The sequence below is a fragment of the Mauremys mutica genome, chromosome 2, assembly GCF_020497125.1.
Source record: "Mauremys mutica isolate MM-2020 ecotype Southern chromosome 2, ASM2049712v1, whole genome shotgun sequence".
Classification (NCBI taxonomy): Eukaryota; Metazoa; Chordata; order Testudines; family Geoemydidae; genus Mauremys; species Mauremys mutica.
Window position 1 is genome coordinate 226,543,105 of NC_059073.1, and position 17,001 is coordinate 226,560,105.

General features: G+C 39.3%; 1 protein-coding gene across 2 annotated transcripts in view; it reads left to right on the top strand.

Annotated features, from left to right (window-relative positions):
- The window catches only part of EFHB (EF-hand domain family member B), a 29,499-nt gene extending 13,626 nt beyond the window's left edge, over nucleotides 1-15,873 (top strand). The window contains exons 10-13 of one of the 2 annotated variants that reach the window (XM_045003263.1): nucleotides 3,018-3,225; nucleotides 4,990-5,208; nucleotides 5,817-5,998; nucleotides 15,363-15,873. In XM_045003263.1, coding sequence (XP_044859198.1) covers nucleotides 3,018-3,225; nucleotides 4,990-5,208; nucleotides 5,817-5,998; nucleotides 15,363-15,524 — 771 coding nt within the window. In that variant the 3' untranslated portion in view covers nucleotides 15,525-15,873. The remainder of the gene's footprint in view (nucleotides 1-3,017; nucleotides 3,226-4,989; nucleotides 5,209-5,816; nucleotides 5,999-15,362) is intronic. The other variant, XM_045003262.1, reaches the window with a different exon arrangement.
- Nucleotides 15,874-17,001: the final 1,128 nt, after the last annotated feature.

A 17,001-nucleotide genomic window follows, 5' to 3' on the forward strand; every position in this document is an offset into this window, starting at 1 on the left:
CCACAAATCACATACCACAGCCATAACTCTGTGTGACCGGGGTCCCAGTGGGGGCCAGCTGAGGTCACTCAATTAGGGTAAACTGCAAAGAATGGGGTAGACAATCCCTAAAAAGCTGGTGGATATTCCAATACTTAGATTTACCATGCCAGCATAAAACAGCTGCTTTATTACCTCACTTGTTGCTCAGAAGTCCAAACAACACAGTTCTCTTAAAGTGATCCAGCCTCAGGCCTCCATCCGGGTACCTAAATCAAATAAGATGAAGATTCCTGAAAATTTTATTTCATCATATAAAAGAAAAGGTTCTACCAATCCCAAAGGATTGGACACACTACCTCCCAGGTTACTGAATATTTCAGATCTTACACAAATACACGCAACAGCCAATTCTTATTAACTAAACTAATATTTATTAAAAAACAAAAGAGAGAGAGTATGGTTAAAATATCATTATACATACAGACATGCATTCAATTCATTGAGGTTCAGATTCATAGCAGAGATGGTGAGCTTTGTAGTTGCAAAGAGTTCTTTCAGAAATAGTTCATAGGTTATAGTCCAATGTCCAAATATCATATTCAGGGCATACCAGCATAGCTGGGACCTCAGTCTTGCAACTTAAACTCCCCCCGATGAAGTTTAAGCAGATCTGAGATGACAGAATCAGGACCCAAGGATCTTTTATACAATGTTATGTTCTTCGACAAGTTGGAGTTCCTGGGGGAACAAAAGGAAATTAGGATGACTTTGAAGGAGGTCCATCACCGGTACTTAGCTATACGAATTAACATAAGGCAATTTGCTTGTTCCTTCACCATTCATAGTACATTTCAAAGAGATATGAATACAGAGATATCCCGTGTTTACAATTCATTTAAATGCTAGGATGTTCTTTTGATCTCTGAACTATCAGAATACACCATAAACTAGGATTGTTGATTTCATTGTTGACCCTGCTCATATATATTTAAATACACAAAAACACAAACATTATCTCCCCACATGTCTTCTGAGGGTTATTTATTTTGCAGGATGTTTAACCCTTTCTAGCCATGTGTCACACTCTGTCTCAACTAAGGATACTAGCCTTCCAGCAACCACTTTCCCAAACTACTATCTGCCAGCACACCTAACTACTGCAACAACCATTCACAACTAATAGTGTTAGTAGGGGCAGAGTAGTTTGGTGAATGGGTGTGTGCAGAAAGGAGAGCTGCATAATATTGTAGAATTTGAACAAAATTTGTAGAGTGGTGCAGGTGGCAGAACTAGGGTGGGGCAGGAGGGGCTAGCTCCCCTGTAATGGAAATATTATGGTGGCTCTGCTGGTGTGTAAACTTGTGCATGCCAGGGGGTGGGGAGCGGAGGTAAGAACAGGACTAGTGGGCCCGGGTTTGGGCCGAGGAGTAAAGAGCAGGATCTGGAGGGATGGAACAGGCGCTGGAGAAAGTAGGAATCCCCAAGACCCTCCTTTCCAGCCTGGAGCTGGCTGGCCCCGCACCCAGTCACAGTACCTCCCCTTTCTGCCCCTCCTGTCTTTCCGTCTCCTGCACCCCCAATTAAAGTTTGCTTCTACCCCCAATTATAGTTTGCTTCTACTGGAGTAACTCTAAAATCATAGGATATATGATATTTTGTGAAGCTATGATTTTCTCCACTTCCTGATGTTAAGGCTCTTTGCTGAAAGGAATTGCTATGCATATTTCACTGACACAACTGCAGTTCCTCTATATCCAAATTATCACAACATCCTGAAAACAGCTCCACTCCTTGCCTGGGTCACTAGGCTGTTTGTAACTGGAAGGTTTTACTGGAAACCGTGACATGACTGGAAACCATGGACATATTCAGAAGCAATTTCTCAACCAAATAAATATTTTAATATATTTGTTTTCAAGCTTAGCTAAGAGACTAGCTACATGCCAGATTTGAAATTTTGTTGTTCCATTGTTTTTAAGATATCAGCAAGCAAAGGAAATCAGTGAGCAGAAGTAATCTTAACTTTTTTAAGCTAGAAAAGTATATTTTTGTCAGTCTTTCAAATTTCAAAAATGTTTGAATGATTTTCCTCAAACTTTTCTCCAAATTTTACTTCTTCAGAGACTGAGCTTGAAAAATTTTAGGTCCAAGAGAAAAAAACATGGGAGTTATATTGGAATTCCCTGTGGAACCTTAACTATAGTGTTCACTCCGGATTGACACCTTATTTGAAAAGAAGTCTTATCTTTGCCTCAGCATTTATTATTAGACTCTCATCTTGTCACACTACACCGTTACATTGACATTAGCTCTTAATTTCAAGTTCCCTTATTATCTAAGTAAAAAGTTATTTCATTGATGCTTGTGAATTCAGGTTGTGAGTTCCCAAACTGCTCTGGATTTTTGGATTCTGTCTTTGGGAATGATGTGGCTAAATTGGAGAGAGTTGAGAGGAAAAGAACAAAAATGATAAAAGGCTTAGGAAACCTGACCTATAAAGACAGGTTAAAAAAACTTGGCATGTTTAGTCTGAGGAAAAGAAGACTGAGGGGGACCTGATGACAGTCTTTAAATATGTTAAGGGCTGTTATAAAGAGGATGGTGATTAATTGTTTTCCATGTCCACTGGTAGGACAAGAAGTAATGGACTTAATCTTCAGCAAGCGAGATTTAAGTTAGTTATTAGGAAAAACTAACTTTGAGGGTAGTTAAGTTCTGGCATAGGTTTCCAAGGGAGGTTGTGGAATCCTCATCTTTGGAGGTTTTTAAGAACAGTTTGGACAAACACTTGTCTTGGATGGTCTAGGTTTTTATCAGTCCTACCTCAGCACAGGGGGCTCAACTTGATCACCTCTTGTGGTCCCTCCCCAATCATACATGTCTATGATTCCAAGATTCTGCAATTTGAATATTCTTAAATGATATGATTGGCTACATATTTATGACCTATTGTCTGTATCTGGACCATGGGCCATAGTTTGAACACCTGTTATGCAGTGTTTGTGATGATAACTGTTGTGTGTTATTTGTCACAGAACGGTGATGGGAAGATAGACAAAGAAGAACTGAGGAAGTCTTGTTTTCAGCTAAATCTCGATCTAGATGAGGAACTGTTGAATGCTTTATTTGATTTCTGTGATTTGGATAAAGATGGCTTGATTGACTATCTGGAGTTTGTAAACTTTCTTAACTGGAAAGACAAAATGTCTATTGAAGAATTTGAAAAAAACATAATTACAAAAGGTATGTGATTTAGTACTAGAAAGCACTTACGGGATAATCCTGTCTGTTCCTCAGCCACTGGAAAAGGCCCTTGCATAACACATATTGCACAGGAGGCATAGAAATTGGAAGCCCATGCAAATGCTTCCAGGCCCCCAGTACATTGTGGAGTATGGCTACAAAGAGGCTGCTCTGATCTGTGTTCTGGATGAATGGATTCCCCACTGGGAATTACCAAGCCCGTTTGCTAAAGTTTGGGAAGGGAGTTAGATTGGAAAACAAAAAAGAAATGACTAGAGAAAAATGTTAAAAGTTAGCTTTTGCTAGCAGAAACCTGGATTCATCTGTAATGTTTCCATTTGAACATTGAGCTCTTGATAATTTTTTTTGAAATTACGGTAGCTGGCAATGTGTCCTTTAGATATTAGATTCTCCAGTCCATTCCGCTCCCTTTATATTACCTGAGCAGAGTAAAAAAAGCACAAACTACCCACAGGCGCCTACTTGGGAGTTCCCCAGTTGGCATAATACAGTGTACATGGCTCATCATCTTCCGCTTTGCTGTCTCTGGTCAACACAGGGACAGAAAGAGAGTGGTGGTGTAGAAGGAGTCAGTGTGTCCTATACAATGCACTTCAGCTGCCCTCAGATGGCATGTGTTCTGTACAGCCCTCAGATTGCTCTGAGCCTGTAGCTCTCAACCTTTCCAAACTACTGTACTCCTTTCAGGAGTCTGATTTGTCTTGTGTACCCCCAAGTTTCACCTCACCTAAAAACTATACAAAATCAGACAGAAAATACAAAAGTGTCACAGCCACAGTATTACTGAAAAATTGCTCACTTTCTCATTTTTAAAATAAGTCAATTGAAATATAAATATTGTACTTACATTTCAGTGTATAGTATATAGAGCAGTATAAACAAGTCATTGTCTGTACGAAATTTTAGTTTGTACTGACTTTGCTAGTGCTTTCTATGTAGCCTGTTGTAAAACAAATATCTAGATGAGTTGATGTACCCCCCGAAGACCTCTGTGTACCCCCAGGTGTACACGTACCCCTGGTTGAGAACCATGGCTCTAAGCTGTGCTGAAGCAAAGAATCAGGGAGCCATAACCAACATGAGAGAACAAATAATATGTGACAAATGTGTAGTCATGTTGCTTAATGCTCTATTGGATGGTGCTCAGAAACTATGATGATAAATGCAGTATAAGAACCTCTACAGAAGAAAATAGTTCCATGACCACCACTGCCTCATTGTGCTGTAACAAGGTAAAGTACAATAACTGAATTTTAATCTGCCAGACATGAGAAGTAACACCTTTTTATTTTCTTTTTTCTTATACGTGCACTTTACTATTTAAGCTGGTTGCACCAAAGATCTCTCTCTCTCTTTGCAATCTGGAGAAATCCTTGGAGAAAGTTTTGTTTTTATTTTTCCTTGAAGTGATCCACTGGAGATTTTAAAAGTCCAGGGATTCTGATTTTATCATAAGTACTTTTTAAAGTTGGGTTAATATTAGAGCCTATTAGGTGCAAATCTCAGTCAGAACAGTAGTGCTTTTTCTTTGGTGAAGAGTTTATTTTTCTATGCAAATGTATCCCATAAAGCAGGAGAGATTAAAAATCTCTCAGAACCATTTGAAAATGTGTAATCTATATATTAAATCTTTTTTACTCAATAATAATGTAGGTTTCAGTCACTGTTTTTACTACTAAAAATATTTACTATGTTGTGTGCATCTAATAATTTTGGCTATTTTATAACCTTCACATTTTATAGGGAAAAAGCCAGATGGTTCTGAGCCTTCCCTACCTGAAGATGCAGAAATCAAAATAAACAATGGATCGCTCTTAAAAGATGAAGATCTTGTACCAAAGGAACCTGGTACCTCAGAAAAGACACCAAAAACTCTTACAAGACCAACAGATCGTGTATTTGCTGATTATCGCACAACTTCTTCTCAGTACAATGCAACTGTAGGAGGTCTCCCTGCAACTTGTAAGTACAGTGAATGCTAGTGAAGACAAAATCAGAAGCAATTTTAGAAAGTATTGGCAAATGTGCTAATTACATAGAATAGCCCACTACCTAAATCTAATTTATCCAACAGTATTAAACCAAATTTGATTCAGATGCTTAAGATTAAGGTTTGGAGGTTCATTTAGGATAAGAACCCAAAAGTTTGGATGTTAATCAAAACTCTTTGGTCTAGAAGTTATACTGAAAGTCTCAGAAGAACCAGTTTTTTTATGATATTTCTAATAAAATCCTGTTTTTGGCTTGGTTGGAAATAAAGCAACAATAACCTTCCTTACAGTATTTAAATATTTATGCTTCTGGTTGTAGCTGAAACCATGAAGTGTAGAAGAAAGTAAAAACTGGATGGGAGGAAAATTAAATAATCACTTTTTTAAAACCCCATTAAAAAAAGATTTGAGTTGAGTTTCAGGCAGAATTTCAGGTCAGTTCTTATTTTATCCAAAGTAGTTCACCCTTCCCTAGTTTTGGGGAATACTGTATGACACAACTGCTATTTCTGTGTGAGCTACTGCTGCAAACATAGTTCTTTCATTTATTTATGTTACGTATTGATTATTTTTCCACAGGTTACCCATTATACGGCGTTCCAACCATTCGTTCAGACATTCCTGCCCCTCGTATTCGCCGCATCAGTGACAGAACTAATTATGGTGATGAAGCCAATGCTTATGCATTATTATGTCCATCTGTCTTCAGCCAGAAAGGAGTGTATGAAAAAGATTTTTTTAAGACAAGACCAAAGGCAGAGGTACTGTACCTTGCTTCTGAAGATTTTCTCTAGATACCAATGGTACACCTGCAGAATGGGTCTGGGAGGTTATGTGGTCGAGCAGTTAGGGCACCACACTGAAAGTCAAAAGACATGGGTTAAATTCCCAGATTTATGATTGACTTATTTTGTAATTTGGTGAGTCATGTTACCTTTCTGCACCTCAGTTTTGCTATCTGTAAAATGGGGTTAATAATGATTTGTAAAGCACTGAGATCTGTGGATGAAATATTTGGCATTTTACAAGTGCCCAATATTAATATTCCCAGACAGAAAATCAGGTTAAATTGATATTGTTATTAACAGTACATACCAATAATTTAAGGATGAAAAAATCATAAGAATGTTTTAATTATTACAAAAACAAGCATTATGAACCCAGAAAATTCAGAACCTAAGTTAATCTTAAGAGATCCAAACATGTGAAGGCAAAGAAATTCACTGCTAAGGCACCCATTTCATAGATTCCAAGGCCAGAAGAGTAAATTGTGATCATCTAGTCCAGGGGTAGGCAACCTATGGCACGTGTGCCGAAGGCGGCATGCGAGCTGATTTTCAGTGGCACTCTCACTGCCTGGGTCCTGGCCACCGGTCTGGGGTCCTCTGCATTTTAATTTAATTTTAAATGAAGCTTCTTAAACATTTTAAAAACCTTATTTATTTTACATACAACAATAGTTTAGTTATATATTATAGACTTATAGAAAGAGACCTTCTAAAAACGTTAAAATGTATTACTGGCACGTGAAACCTTAAATTAGAGTGAATAAATGAAGACTCAGCACACCTCTTCTGAAAGGTTGCTGACCCCTGATATAGTCTGACCCCGTGTGTAACATAGGCCACAGAACTTCCTAAAAATTATTCCTAGAGCATATATTTTAGAAAAACATTCAGTCTTGATTTCAAAAATTTCTGTGATGGAGAATCCACTGTGATCCTTGGGAAAGTGTTCCAATGATTAATTACTCTGACTGTTAAAAATTTATACCTTACTTCCAGTCTGAATTTGTCTAGCTTCAGCTTCCAGCCATTGGATCATGTTATGCCTTCCTCTGCTAGACTGAAGAGCCCATTATTAAATATTTGTTCCCCATGTAGGTATTTGTAGATTACAATCAAGTCACCCCTTAACCTTCTCTTTGTTAAGCTAAATAGATGGAACTCCTTGATTCTATCGCTGTAACACAGCATTTTACATTACATTTACATTCTTTCATGTTTGGTGAGTTACATAGTTACAGAGTATCAGAGGGGTAGCCGTGTTAGTCTGGTTCTGTAGAAGCAGCAAAGAATCCTGTGGCACCTTATAGACTAACAGACGTTTTGCAGCATGAGCTTTCGTGGGTGAATACCCACTTCTTCGGATGCAAGTGTCTTGCATCCGAAGAAGTGGGTATTCACCCACAAAAGCTCATGCTGCAAAACGTCTGTTAGTCTATAAGGTGCCACAGGATTCTTTGCTGCTTCTATAGTTACAGAGGTTTACAATGCAAACACTAGATATAACCTTATAATATGGGGTACAGATATTATAAGTGAGATTACTATATGCAGCATCCTACAAGCATTTCACAAAGCCTAAACGCTAAACACATTCTTATAAATATAACCTCTATTTTAACAATATTAACACATAGGTGAGCCAGACTGTTTTCTAGCTCTGTATTGGCCAATGTTCTGTTGAGGCCGAGGGGCCTTGGCATGAGCTGGTGCCTGGTCTGCCAGAGTCACACTGGCCATGGAGGAAAATGGACTCAGATTGTCTAGTCAACTCTTCAGATTCACTCTGCAGCTGGATAAAGGTGTAAACTCTTCTGCTACCGAACATGGCGCTTCTATCTGCAGCTGCCAGAACAAAAAATCTAGCTGAAAGAGGGGTTATAGGGGAAAAAGGGAGAAGAGGAAGCAGAGGTTGGGAGAGAATCAACTATGTGGCAGATTCACTTGGGTTCCATTAGTGGTACTGAGGTCACCTGAGGGTGGGAAGTCTGCCTGGCCATGATGACCCTGGAGCCAGCCAGCATATCTCCCAAAATGGGTAGAACTGGATCACTCCAAGACAAGTCAGATGAAGCTGTAGTGTGTGTTTGTGACGTTTCCCTCTGGTGTTATCTGGACCAGTGATCTACTAGGCCTCTCCAATCCTTGACTCTGGGAGCGAGCCTTACCCTACTATGCTGTGCGAACCCCAACTCCTGGGCTGTTCACATACAGCCTCTGGCATGTAAGCTGCTCCCAGCTACTTGCAAGCAAATGACACTAGCCAATATCTCCAGTCCCAAACACGACCCTAGGAACCTCCATCTTGCAGTGTCCAGTTATGGCCGCTAGATGCTGCAAGCTTATTTAAGTTAATCAGTTTAACAAAGAAATTGATATGTACCAGGCTTGTTCTCCCAAGGGGAGTCTCTGACACATTGCAAACCAAATGCACTGCTTCAGGTAGAATAAACAAACAGATTTATTAACTATAGAGGTAGATTTTAAGTGATTATAAGTCGAAGACCAAGTCAGATTTGGTCAAATGAAATAAAAGCAAAATGCATTCTAAGCTGACCTTAACACTTTCAGTGTCCATAGATGCTTCTCACCACAGGCTGGCTGGTTACTTTTCAGTCAGGCTCTCCCCTTTGATCAGCATTTCAGTCGCTTGGTGGTGGTGGTGGTGTCTGTAGATGAAGGTGGAAGTGAGAGAGCATGTTGCTACATAAGCCAAGTATCAGAGGGGTAGCCATGTTAGTCTGGATCTGTAAAAGCAACAAAAAGTCTTGTGGCACCTTATAGACTAACAGACGTTTTGGAGCATGAGCTTTCGTGGGTGAATACCCACTTCGTCAGATGCATGTAGTGGAAATTTCCAGGGGCAGGAAAGCAAGCAAGAAGCAGGCTAGAGATAATGAGGTTAGTTCAATCAAGAAGGATGAGGCCCTCTTCTAGCAGCTGAGGTGTGAAAACCAAGAGAGGAGAAACTGGTTTTGTAGTTGGCAAGCCATTCACAGTCTTTGTTTAATCCTGAGCTGATGGTGTCAAATTTGCAGATGAACTGAAGCTCAGCAGTTTCTCTTTGAAGTCTGGTCCTGAAGTTTTTTTGCAAGAAGAAGAACTCCACATGGACTCCTGCAGTTCATCTGCAAATTTGACACCATCAGCTCATTTACCTTATTCCTTTCCTCCCTCCCCTATTGTGACCCCCAAAGTTTCCCTCTACTTTTCAGGGTGCTGCAATTAAGGTGCAATACTGTTAATCCAGATTTAATTTATTATGTCTCTGGAAGTCCCTTTAAGTTTGTTGCCCTTTTCACCTGAATGTAATTCATACAAAAGCATTTTTATAGTGCAATTATAGAATGATAGTTCTACTCTGACTGGCTCTACTCTTTTAGCTGATTTTAGACAGAAATATGGCAGGATTTCTTCCTTGAAGTTGTGAGCTTTGATTGCTGATGCACTTGCTCCCATTACACAAATACTGCTCTCAAATGTTTACCCCTTATACATCTCATTTGAGCATATGTCATTGCTATAACAGAAGAAAAATCAGCATGTCAAGTACTTTGTTACCTTGGCATTCTATTATATAAATGATAAGAACTTTATCACATTTATATCACCCTAAAACATTTGTCAAATGACAAATATCCTAATTACGCTGGCACCTAACTTTACTTCAGGTAGTTTTATGATTTTGCTAGATGTCACCCATTACTCACAGAGGGCCAAATTCTAAACTTTTTTGCAAAGCCCACATTAATAGGCAGTCTCTGTGAGTGATGGGGGGACAGTTTCCCCCAGGCATGGAACACTGGCATAGCTGGTGCTATCGTCCATGGATGCAATAACGTCTGCACTGCTGTACTCCTTCCCCCTTGTGGAGGTTTAAACCAGATTATCCACATAGTCATAGATCTACTGGCCTGGCCCCATCCCAAATCACCCTGTCTGTGCTGCTGTGGAGAAAGATGTCACAGAATGGTGCAGTGGTTTTGTACAGGGGTTGCACAATTCTCATATCTAGAACTTCAGGGCATGTCTACACTGCAATTGAACACCTGCAGCTGGCCTGTGTCAGCTGATTCAGATTCGTGGGGCTTGGTCTAAGAGGCTGCTTATTTGCAGTGTAGACATTTGGGCTTGGGCTGGAGCACAAGCTTTGGGACTCTTCCCCAATGTGGGCTCCCAGAGCCCGGGCTTCAGCCCAAACCTAAACATCTACACCACAATTAAATAGCTCCCTAGCCCAAGCCCTGCAAACCCAGGTCAGCTGACACAGGTCAGCTGCGGGTGTATAACTGCAGTGTAGACATACCCTTAGAGCCCCCCCACCCCCCATTATAATAGAATTGAGGCAGTTCAGCTGTGTTTTGGGTCTCTTGCACCTGCAGAGGAATGGGGCAGGAACTGGTTGTGATAGGATATGTTGTATGTGTTTTATAAAACCAAATGATTGGAATAGGCTGGTTATTTTTGAAAATATATCAATATGTGTCAGCATTTTTAATGAATTCCTCACATTTAATGCAAAGGGTATGAAGGAACAGACATTTCTTAATTTACATTTTTGTCCTGGCAATGAGAAAAGAGAGAAAATCATTAATTCTGGCAGGACTCCCATCCCTCTCTCACACACACACAAACATTTCAGTGTGAAAATCTAATTTATCAATGACTTGTGTATCTTCCATTATTCCTTCTATAATATCTGGTATTGTTTCACTGTTTTATTACTGAATACTACTTTTCTTGTATTTTCTAATGCCAGCAATGTTACAAATTAAGAGCTGATTTTATTACTTTAAACAGATGCCTATTAAAGTTCTAAGATAATACTAACTCAAAACATAAAATTCAAATCTAAAATTAGAAAAGGGGACTCGATAACCTCCTTCCCTCCCTTGGTCATTTTATTATATAAAGTATTCAGTCATGCTTGAAAGTGCACTTGGAGCATGGTTAGGTACTTTACAGTAAGGTATACTGCTAATTAGAGGCCTCAGATATAAAAGATGACTTGTCAGAATTCCTCAGAATGACTTGCACATGAGCGTATTAACATTTTATAATCTGTCTGAAGCAGGAAATCCATGTGGACAGAATATAGCAAACAGCAAATAGAATTTATGCTTCATTGATAAGCCCATTATACTTATCATGCATTAGACAAAACTGTTCTTTGAAGTTATAATGTGGTCTGAAATGTCAAACTCCATTATAGACTATCCAGTTTATGCAGAACATAGTAGACAGCAATAGTGTTAAATCATCCTGTACTTATGCAGTGCATTGCATATTTCAATAATTCTGTTTAATTTTTAATTTATTTTGATATTGAGAATTGATTTTTCTCAAACATGCAATGGCTAATGAAATTATAATTTAAAAACCTGGGACTGTATCATGCCATCTGTTTTTGAGCAAAAAGCCCTATTGAAATCAATGAGGAGTTTGCCTAATAGTCAGTTACACAATATGACCCTCAATTCCAGCCTTCATTACAAGAAATCAAAGCAGACACAGGATTATTAACCATAAAACAGCATAGGTTAAGACTATACTGAAAAATTGTTCTCACTACGCCCCAATTCAAGAAAGCATCCCTATTCAGGAAAGCTCTTAAGCACATGTTTAACTTTATTGAACACAGTGGGACGTAAGCATGTGCTTTAGTGCTGTCCTGAATCAGAGCCTGTTCCAGTGCCCTTTGGAGTCAATGAGAGTCTTTTCATTGGGCTACAAATCAGGCCCCTAGAGTGAATGAGTTTAATTTGACTGGCAAATAACATGTCGTTCACTTATTCAATATCAACTTGACCATCACAGTAAAGGGTAGGTGAGCAGATATTGTGGCTGGGATGGTTTTCAAGATGGGAAGATGTCACAGGGTGACACTGGCTCTTTAAGAGTGAGCAGGGCCAATGCACCTGTGACCGTTGGTTCAGCTGACCCCTGTTGAGGTTTAAAAGAGGGCACCCGGGCTTAGAGAGACCTGGTGAGGGAGTAGCTGGGTGAGTCAGGCTGACTGCCAATCGGGAAAGGGGCAGAGTAGCATGGGGCTGTCACTGCCTGCTCCCTGGGAATATGAATTTCTGGAGAGTTAGGGCTGCCAGAATCTCCTGGGTTGGGAGGCAGGGAAACAGGAGAAGGAAGATGGCCAGAGTCCCTTGAGAGGGGAGGCAGAATGAACCTGGGAACTAAAGGGGGGGAAATCACTGGAAGCTATAGCCCAGGGTGAGTTGAGGAATTGTGTTTTTGTTGATTTGACCTAAGTTTGGTCAATAAAACCGCATAAAAGAGACTGTGGGTGTGGCAGTGAGTCCTTCGCATGCGGGGGAAAAGCCCTGCCTTGTTACACATGGTGGAGAATGCAGGCAATTTGAATGGGCCCTGATACAACGAGAGAGTGAGGCCAGTCCTGAGTGGGCTTTTTTTTTTAAAGGAAGAGGGAAAAGAGGGAGACAAAAGGCCGTGAGGGAGTGTCACAGGATAATACTTTGAGCTTTAAAAGGGGACACCAGAGCTTAAAGAGAAGGGAGAGGAGCCTCGATGAGAGGTGAGGGGGAGCCTTGATGGTGAGCTGAGGGCTAGTCAGGAAGGGCTCTCACTGCCTCCTCCTTGGGAATAGGGAGCCTACCTGGGAGAATTAGGACTACCAGAGTCCCGGGGACAGGAGGCAGAAGTCCCTGAGAAGTACAGAAGGAAAATCTCTTATGAACTACATCTCAGGGTGAGTTGAGGAATAGTGTTTTTGTTGATTTGACCTAAGTTTGGACAATAAACATGCATAAAAGAGACTGTGAATGTGGTAGTTGAGTCAGATAAATTGACCCTTGATGATTTGTGAATTTGTCAGGTGAGTATTTTATATCTGTTCATATATTTTTTCACATTTAATTTTTATAATTTTTTATACTATGCCTTTTGAAAATGAAATGCTGAGGCTACATAATGACCCAGTATAGAGGTACATGTGGTAGTTTTAAACTTGGTTAATGGGGCTCAGAATGTTTTATAATCCCTATGGGGGTGTTGATAAAAGTGTCCTAGAACAGTATACTTAAATGGCATTATAGTATTGTTTTTAGTGTAGGAAGCTATGAATGTTAAAGGTTAAAGATTTAGCAGGCCAAATATTGTTCATCTTTATCCCATGAGTCATCCCATTGACTTCTATGGGATTGTAAGAAAAATAAGATTTAGTCTGTTTTTATCAATAAGGGGTGCAATTAAAAGTATAAATGTTGTGGACATAAAATTCATGAATTATTTAATATTCATTTAGGATTATGTACAAACTATGAGCTGGATTTTTAGCTAGTGTAAGTCGGAATTGCGTCATTAGTGTTGATGGAGCTACAGGGGTTTACTTTGCTTAGTATCTGGTGCTATGGATTTATAAAACCCTTTCATTTGTAAGTGACCCAGTGGATTGGAGGAGGTTGGCAATGCTGATCCAGTTGTGTTTTAGAGATTAACGTGGGCAGATTAATGTGATTTAATAATATGGCAGTTGTCTATCAAGAAAGATAATGGTATAAGCACCGAAGTAGTTGAGTTACTATGCGCCATGCTGCAGCATCATGATTGACTAAAAAGTCCAATTCTTGAGTGACAGTCCTTGCCACATATAGTGCTGGTATAAGTCGCAGGGCCAGAGGATGAACCCAGCAAATGACTAGTATTTGAGGCCTGCTGTGCTTTCCTCTTCACCTCTCTGCAGCCACTTTGACTGCCTCGTGCAGCACAGCCCTTCAATGTGGCCTGTTGCTAGCTGCATCTTGCTAGCTTGCAGCATCCATGTTGAGAGTTTAAGTCCCTCTTGTAAATGTCCTTGAAACTGAGCCTAGGTTGGCCCAATGGCCTTGGAGGATCCACAAGTTCTTCATACAGGAGATTATTTGGAATGCATCTATCATTCATCCAGTGCAGATGACCAAGCCGATGGAGACATCTATGTTTGAGAGTTGTCATTAGACTTGGGAATTTTGCTTTCTCAAGGATGTTGGTGTCAGAAACTTGATTTCCCACTTGATATTTAGAACATGGCAAAGACGGCAGGTATCAAAGGTATTTAGCCTTATTTTATGGCTGCTCTAGGTAGTGTCCAAATCTCACTACCATACAGCAGCATGCTCAGAATGCATGTTGGTGGACCTTGGCATTCAGTGTTAGTTTCCTGTTATCCCACACATGCTTGGTTAGTTGACCTAATGTGGTGGCTGCCTTTTTTATGGAAGAATTAAGCTTCTTATCTAGAGATAAGTTATCTGATACAGTTGATCCTAGATAGCAGAGCTTGTGCAGGTCTTCTAGCACAGTGTTAACTATTGAAGCTTGTGGTGCCGTCAACACACCTTGTGCCATAAATCATTGTCTTTGTTAGTCCAAATTCATCACAAGCTAGTACAAAGGTTGGGTGGTTGGCAACTAAACTGGAAATTCCACCACTCATTAAATGGTGGAGGGCATACCAAAAAGCCACTGGAATGAACAACAATATCCATAAAGAAGTAACTCTGTCTGGTGCAGCTGCCTTCCAGCCAGTTCTTGGCTGAACAAAGATTAGGGGAGAAATCCCTGAATTAATAGTAAAGATCAGAAAAAATGTGAAACAAATATGCACAAAATAAAATATACTAAAATAAAGACAAGCAGTGAAAAAGAACAAATGTGTATGGAATGGCAATATTCCACCCACAGTCTGCTGTACCTGTTAGGCAAGTACTACAACACCACAGCTTGATGTAGTCTGTTACGCAGAGTAAATATGTATGTGAGAAACTTAAAAAAAAACCTAAGGGGCTTGATCCTCTGTTCCATTACATTGGTGTAAAATCAATCTTGGTGTAAATTGGGGTAGCTTCATTGAAATCAGCCTTGCTATGCTGATGTACACAACCTGAGGATCTGGCTCATAGCATTTTCAAGACATGTTTTCCTTGTTAAATGTAGAGTTTAATATAATATTTATGTTGATAAATGTAAAGAATAAAAGGTAATGTATTAGTAGCATGGTTTTATTAGGCTTCTTTGGAAACCTTAACTTATAAATTTCCTGAACTCTGTATGATTGCTTTCTGAACCTTTAAATTGCATTAACCTAGTGTATACATTTAGGGCCAAATCTTGCAGTCCTTAGCCTTTCCTTAGATAAAACTCACATTAACTTTAATTGGAGTTGGCTTGCTTAAACACACCAGGATTTGGTCTGTGGTCTTCATTAATGGTGAAATTCACTCCTAGACAAATTAAGATTCCTCATGTAAATAATGGATGCAAGATCAGCCCCTATATTAATTAAAGTAAATGCTGACCAAAATTAATTCCATCACATATTACTTTACAGATTGCACGAATTCTCCGTAACATCGGAGTGAGCATTTCAGATCAAAACTTTGAAGAAATATGGAAGCAGGCTTGCATGAAAAATCACAGAGGAGAGGTCTGTGTAGAATCCATCAGAAATATACTAGATGAGATACAAGCATCGCATACAAAATGCAGTTGAGGTTTTCTATTCTTTATGGTATTTTATTTAAAATAAAATCTGCCATAACTTTGGTTTTGACTAGAACAAACGTTTAAATGTATTGTGTTTACAGAATTAGAATCCAATCTATAGTCCTTCTGTAAGGACTATGGGAGACCGCATATATATGAATCTGTTCTTATCCCCCATTAAAGTCTGGGAATTGGGCCACTGATTTCAGTGGGAACAGGACTAGGTATGTTATTTGCTTATAAATTGAATTCAGCTGTTTCTCTATATATTATTATATGACTTAATGTGTCTAAGTTTTCAATATTACATTTTAAGCCTGAACACTTTTCCATCTTGTCTTTGTTTACAAAAACAGAAACCATTGCATAAATATTTGAAATGTTTTTACATACTGAGAATAATTAAATAACAAGAATTTGTCTGATTAAGAATTTTTTTTTAAAGCCAGTATTTCTGTGTAAAGGAAAATCGTCCCTCTGCTCTTCTAGAATTCATTGTTGGTGTCAACAAAACAGTGGCTAAAGATGAGCTGGTTGCCAAAATCTATTTATATTCTCAAAAAAACTCTTTGATGAGGCCCCTCACAGGAGGATACTAAGGAAATAAAATAATTATGGATTGAGATGTAAAGTATTGACTAAGACAGCAAACAAAGCGGGAATAAATAGACAGTTTTCAACATGGCAAAAGGCTAACAGCCTGATACACAGAACATTATGATACAAGAAACCAGTATTTAATATATACGATCTGGAAAAATGGGTGAACACTCAGATTCAAAATTTACAGATCACACAAAATTATATAGGTTAGAAAAGACTAGAGAAGACCATGAGGAATTTCAGAGGGACTTAACCTTCAGTTCATCAATAATAAATAAAATTCATTGTTGACAAATGCAAGGTAATACACATTGGAAAGAATGATCTGAACTATGGAGATGCTCTGTTGGATTCTAAATCTAATTGTAACCACACAAGAAAATTATCTGACTGTGGACATCTGTGACAGGGAGCTGTCAGCAACATCTTGGTCACTGACATTGCTGCAGCCTAGAGAAGTCGGCAGGCCCAGCTGAGGGCAATTACACACTTTCTGGTGGGGGATTATGAGCACATGAGTGACAATCACTGGGATAACAAGGTAATTGGGGAGAATATAAGGGGAGGAAATAGGGATCAAGGCGCAGCTCAGAAGAATTCAGGAGGAAGCTCAGAGCATGAGCCAGGTCAGGCAGGGCTGCAGGGAAGCCAGTCCTTCCTATAAGCCCGTGTTGCATGGTATTGTTATGTAATAAATAGCCTGGTGTGCGTTTGTGACTGCAAAACCATCTTAACTGGCCAGGCAGTGAGGTTCACTGGGTAACAATGAAGGTGCCCTGTGACAACATTTTTATGAAAATCTTTGCTCAGCATGCAAATAAAATGTTAGGATGAATAAAAAAAAATGGGATTGAAAATAATGTTCTTTTCTGAATCAATAT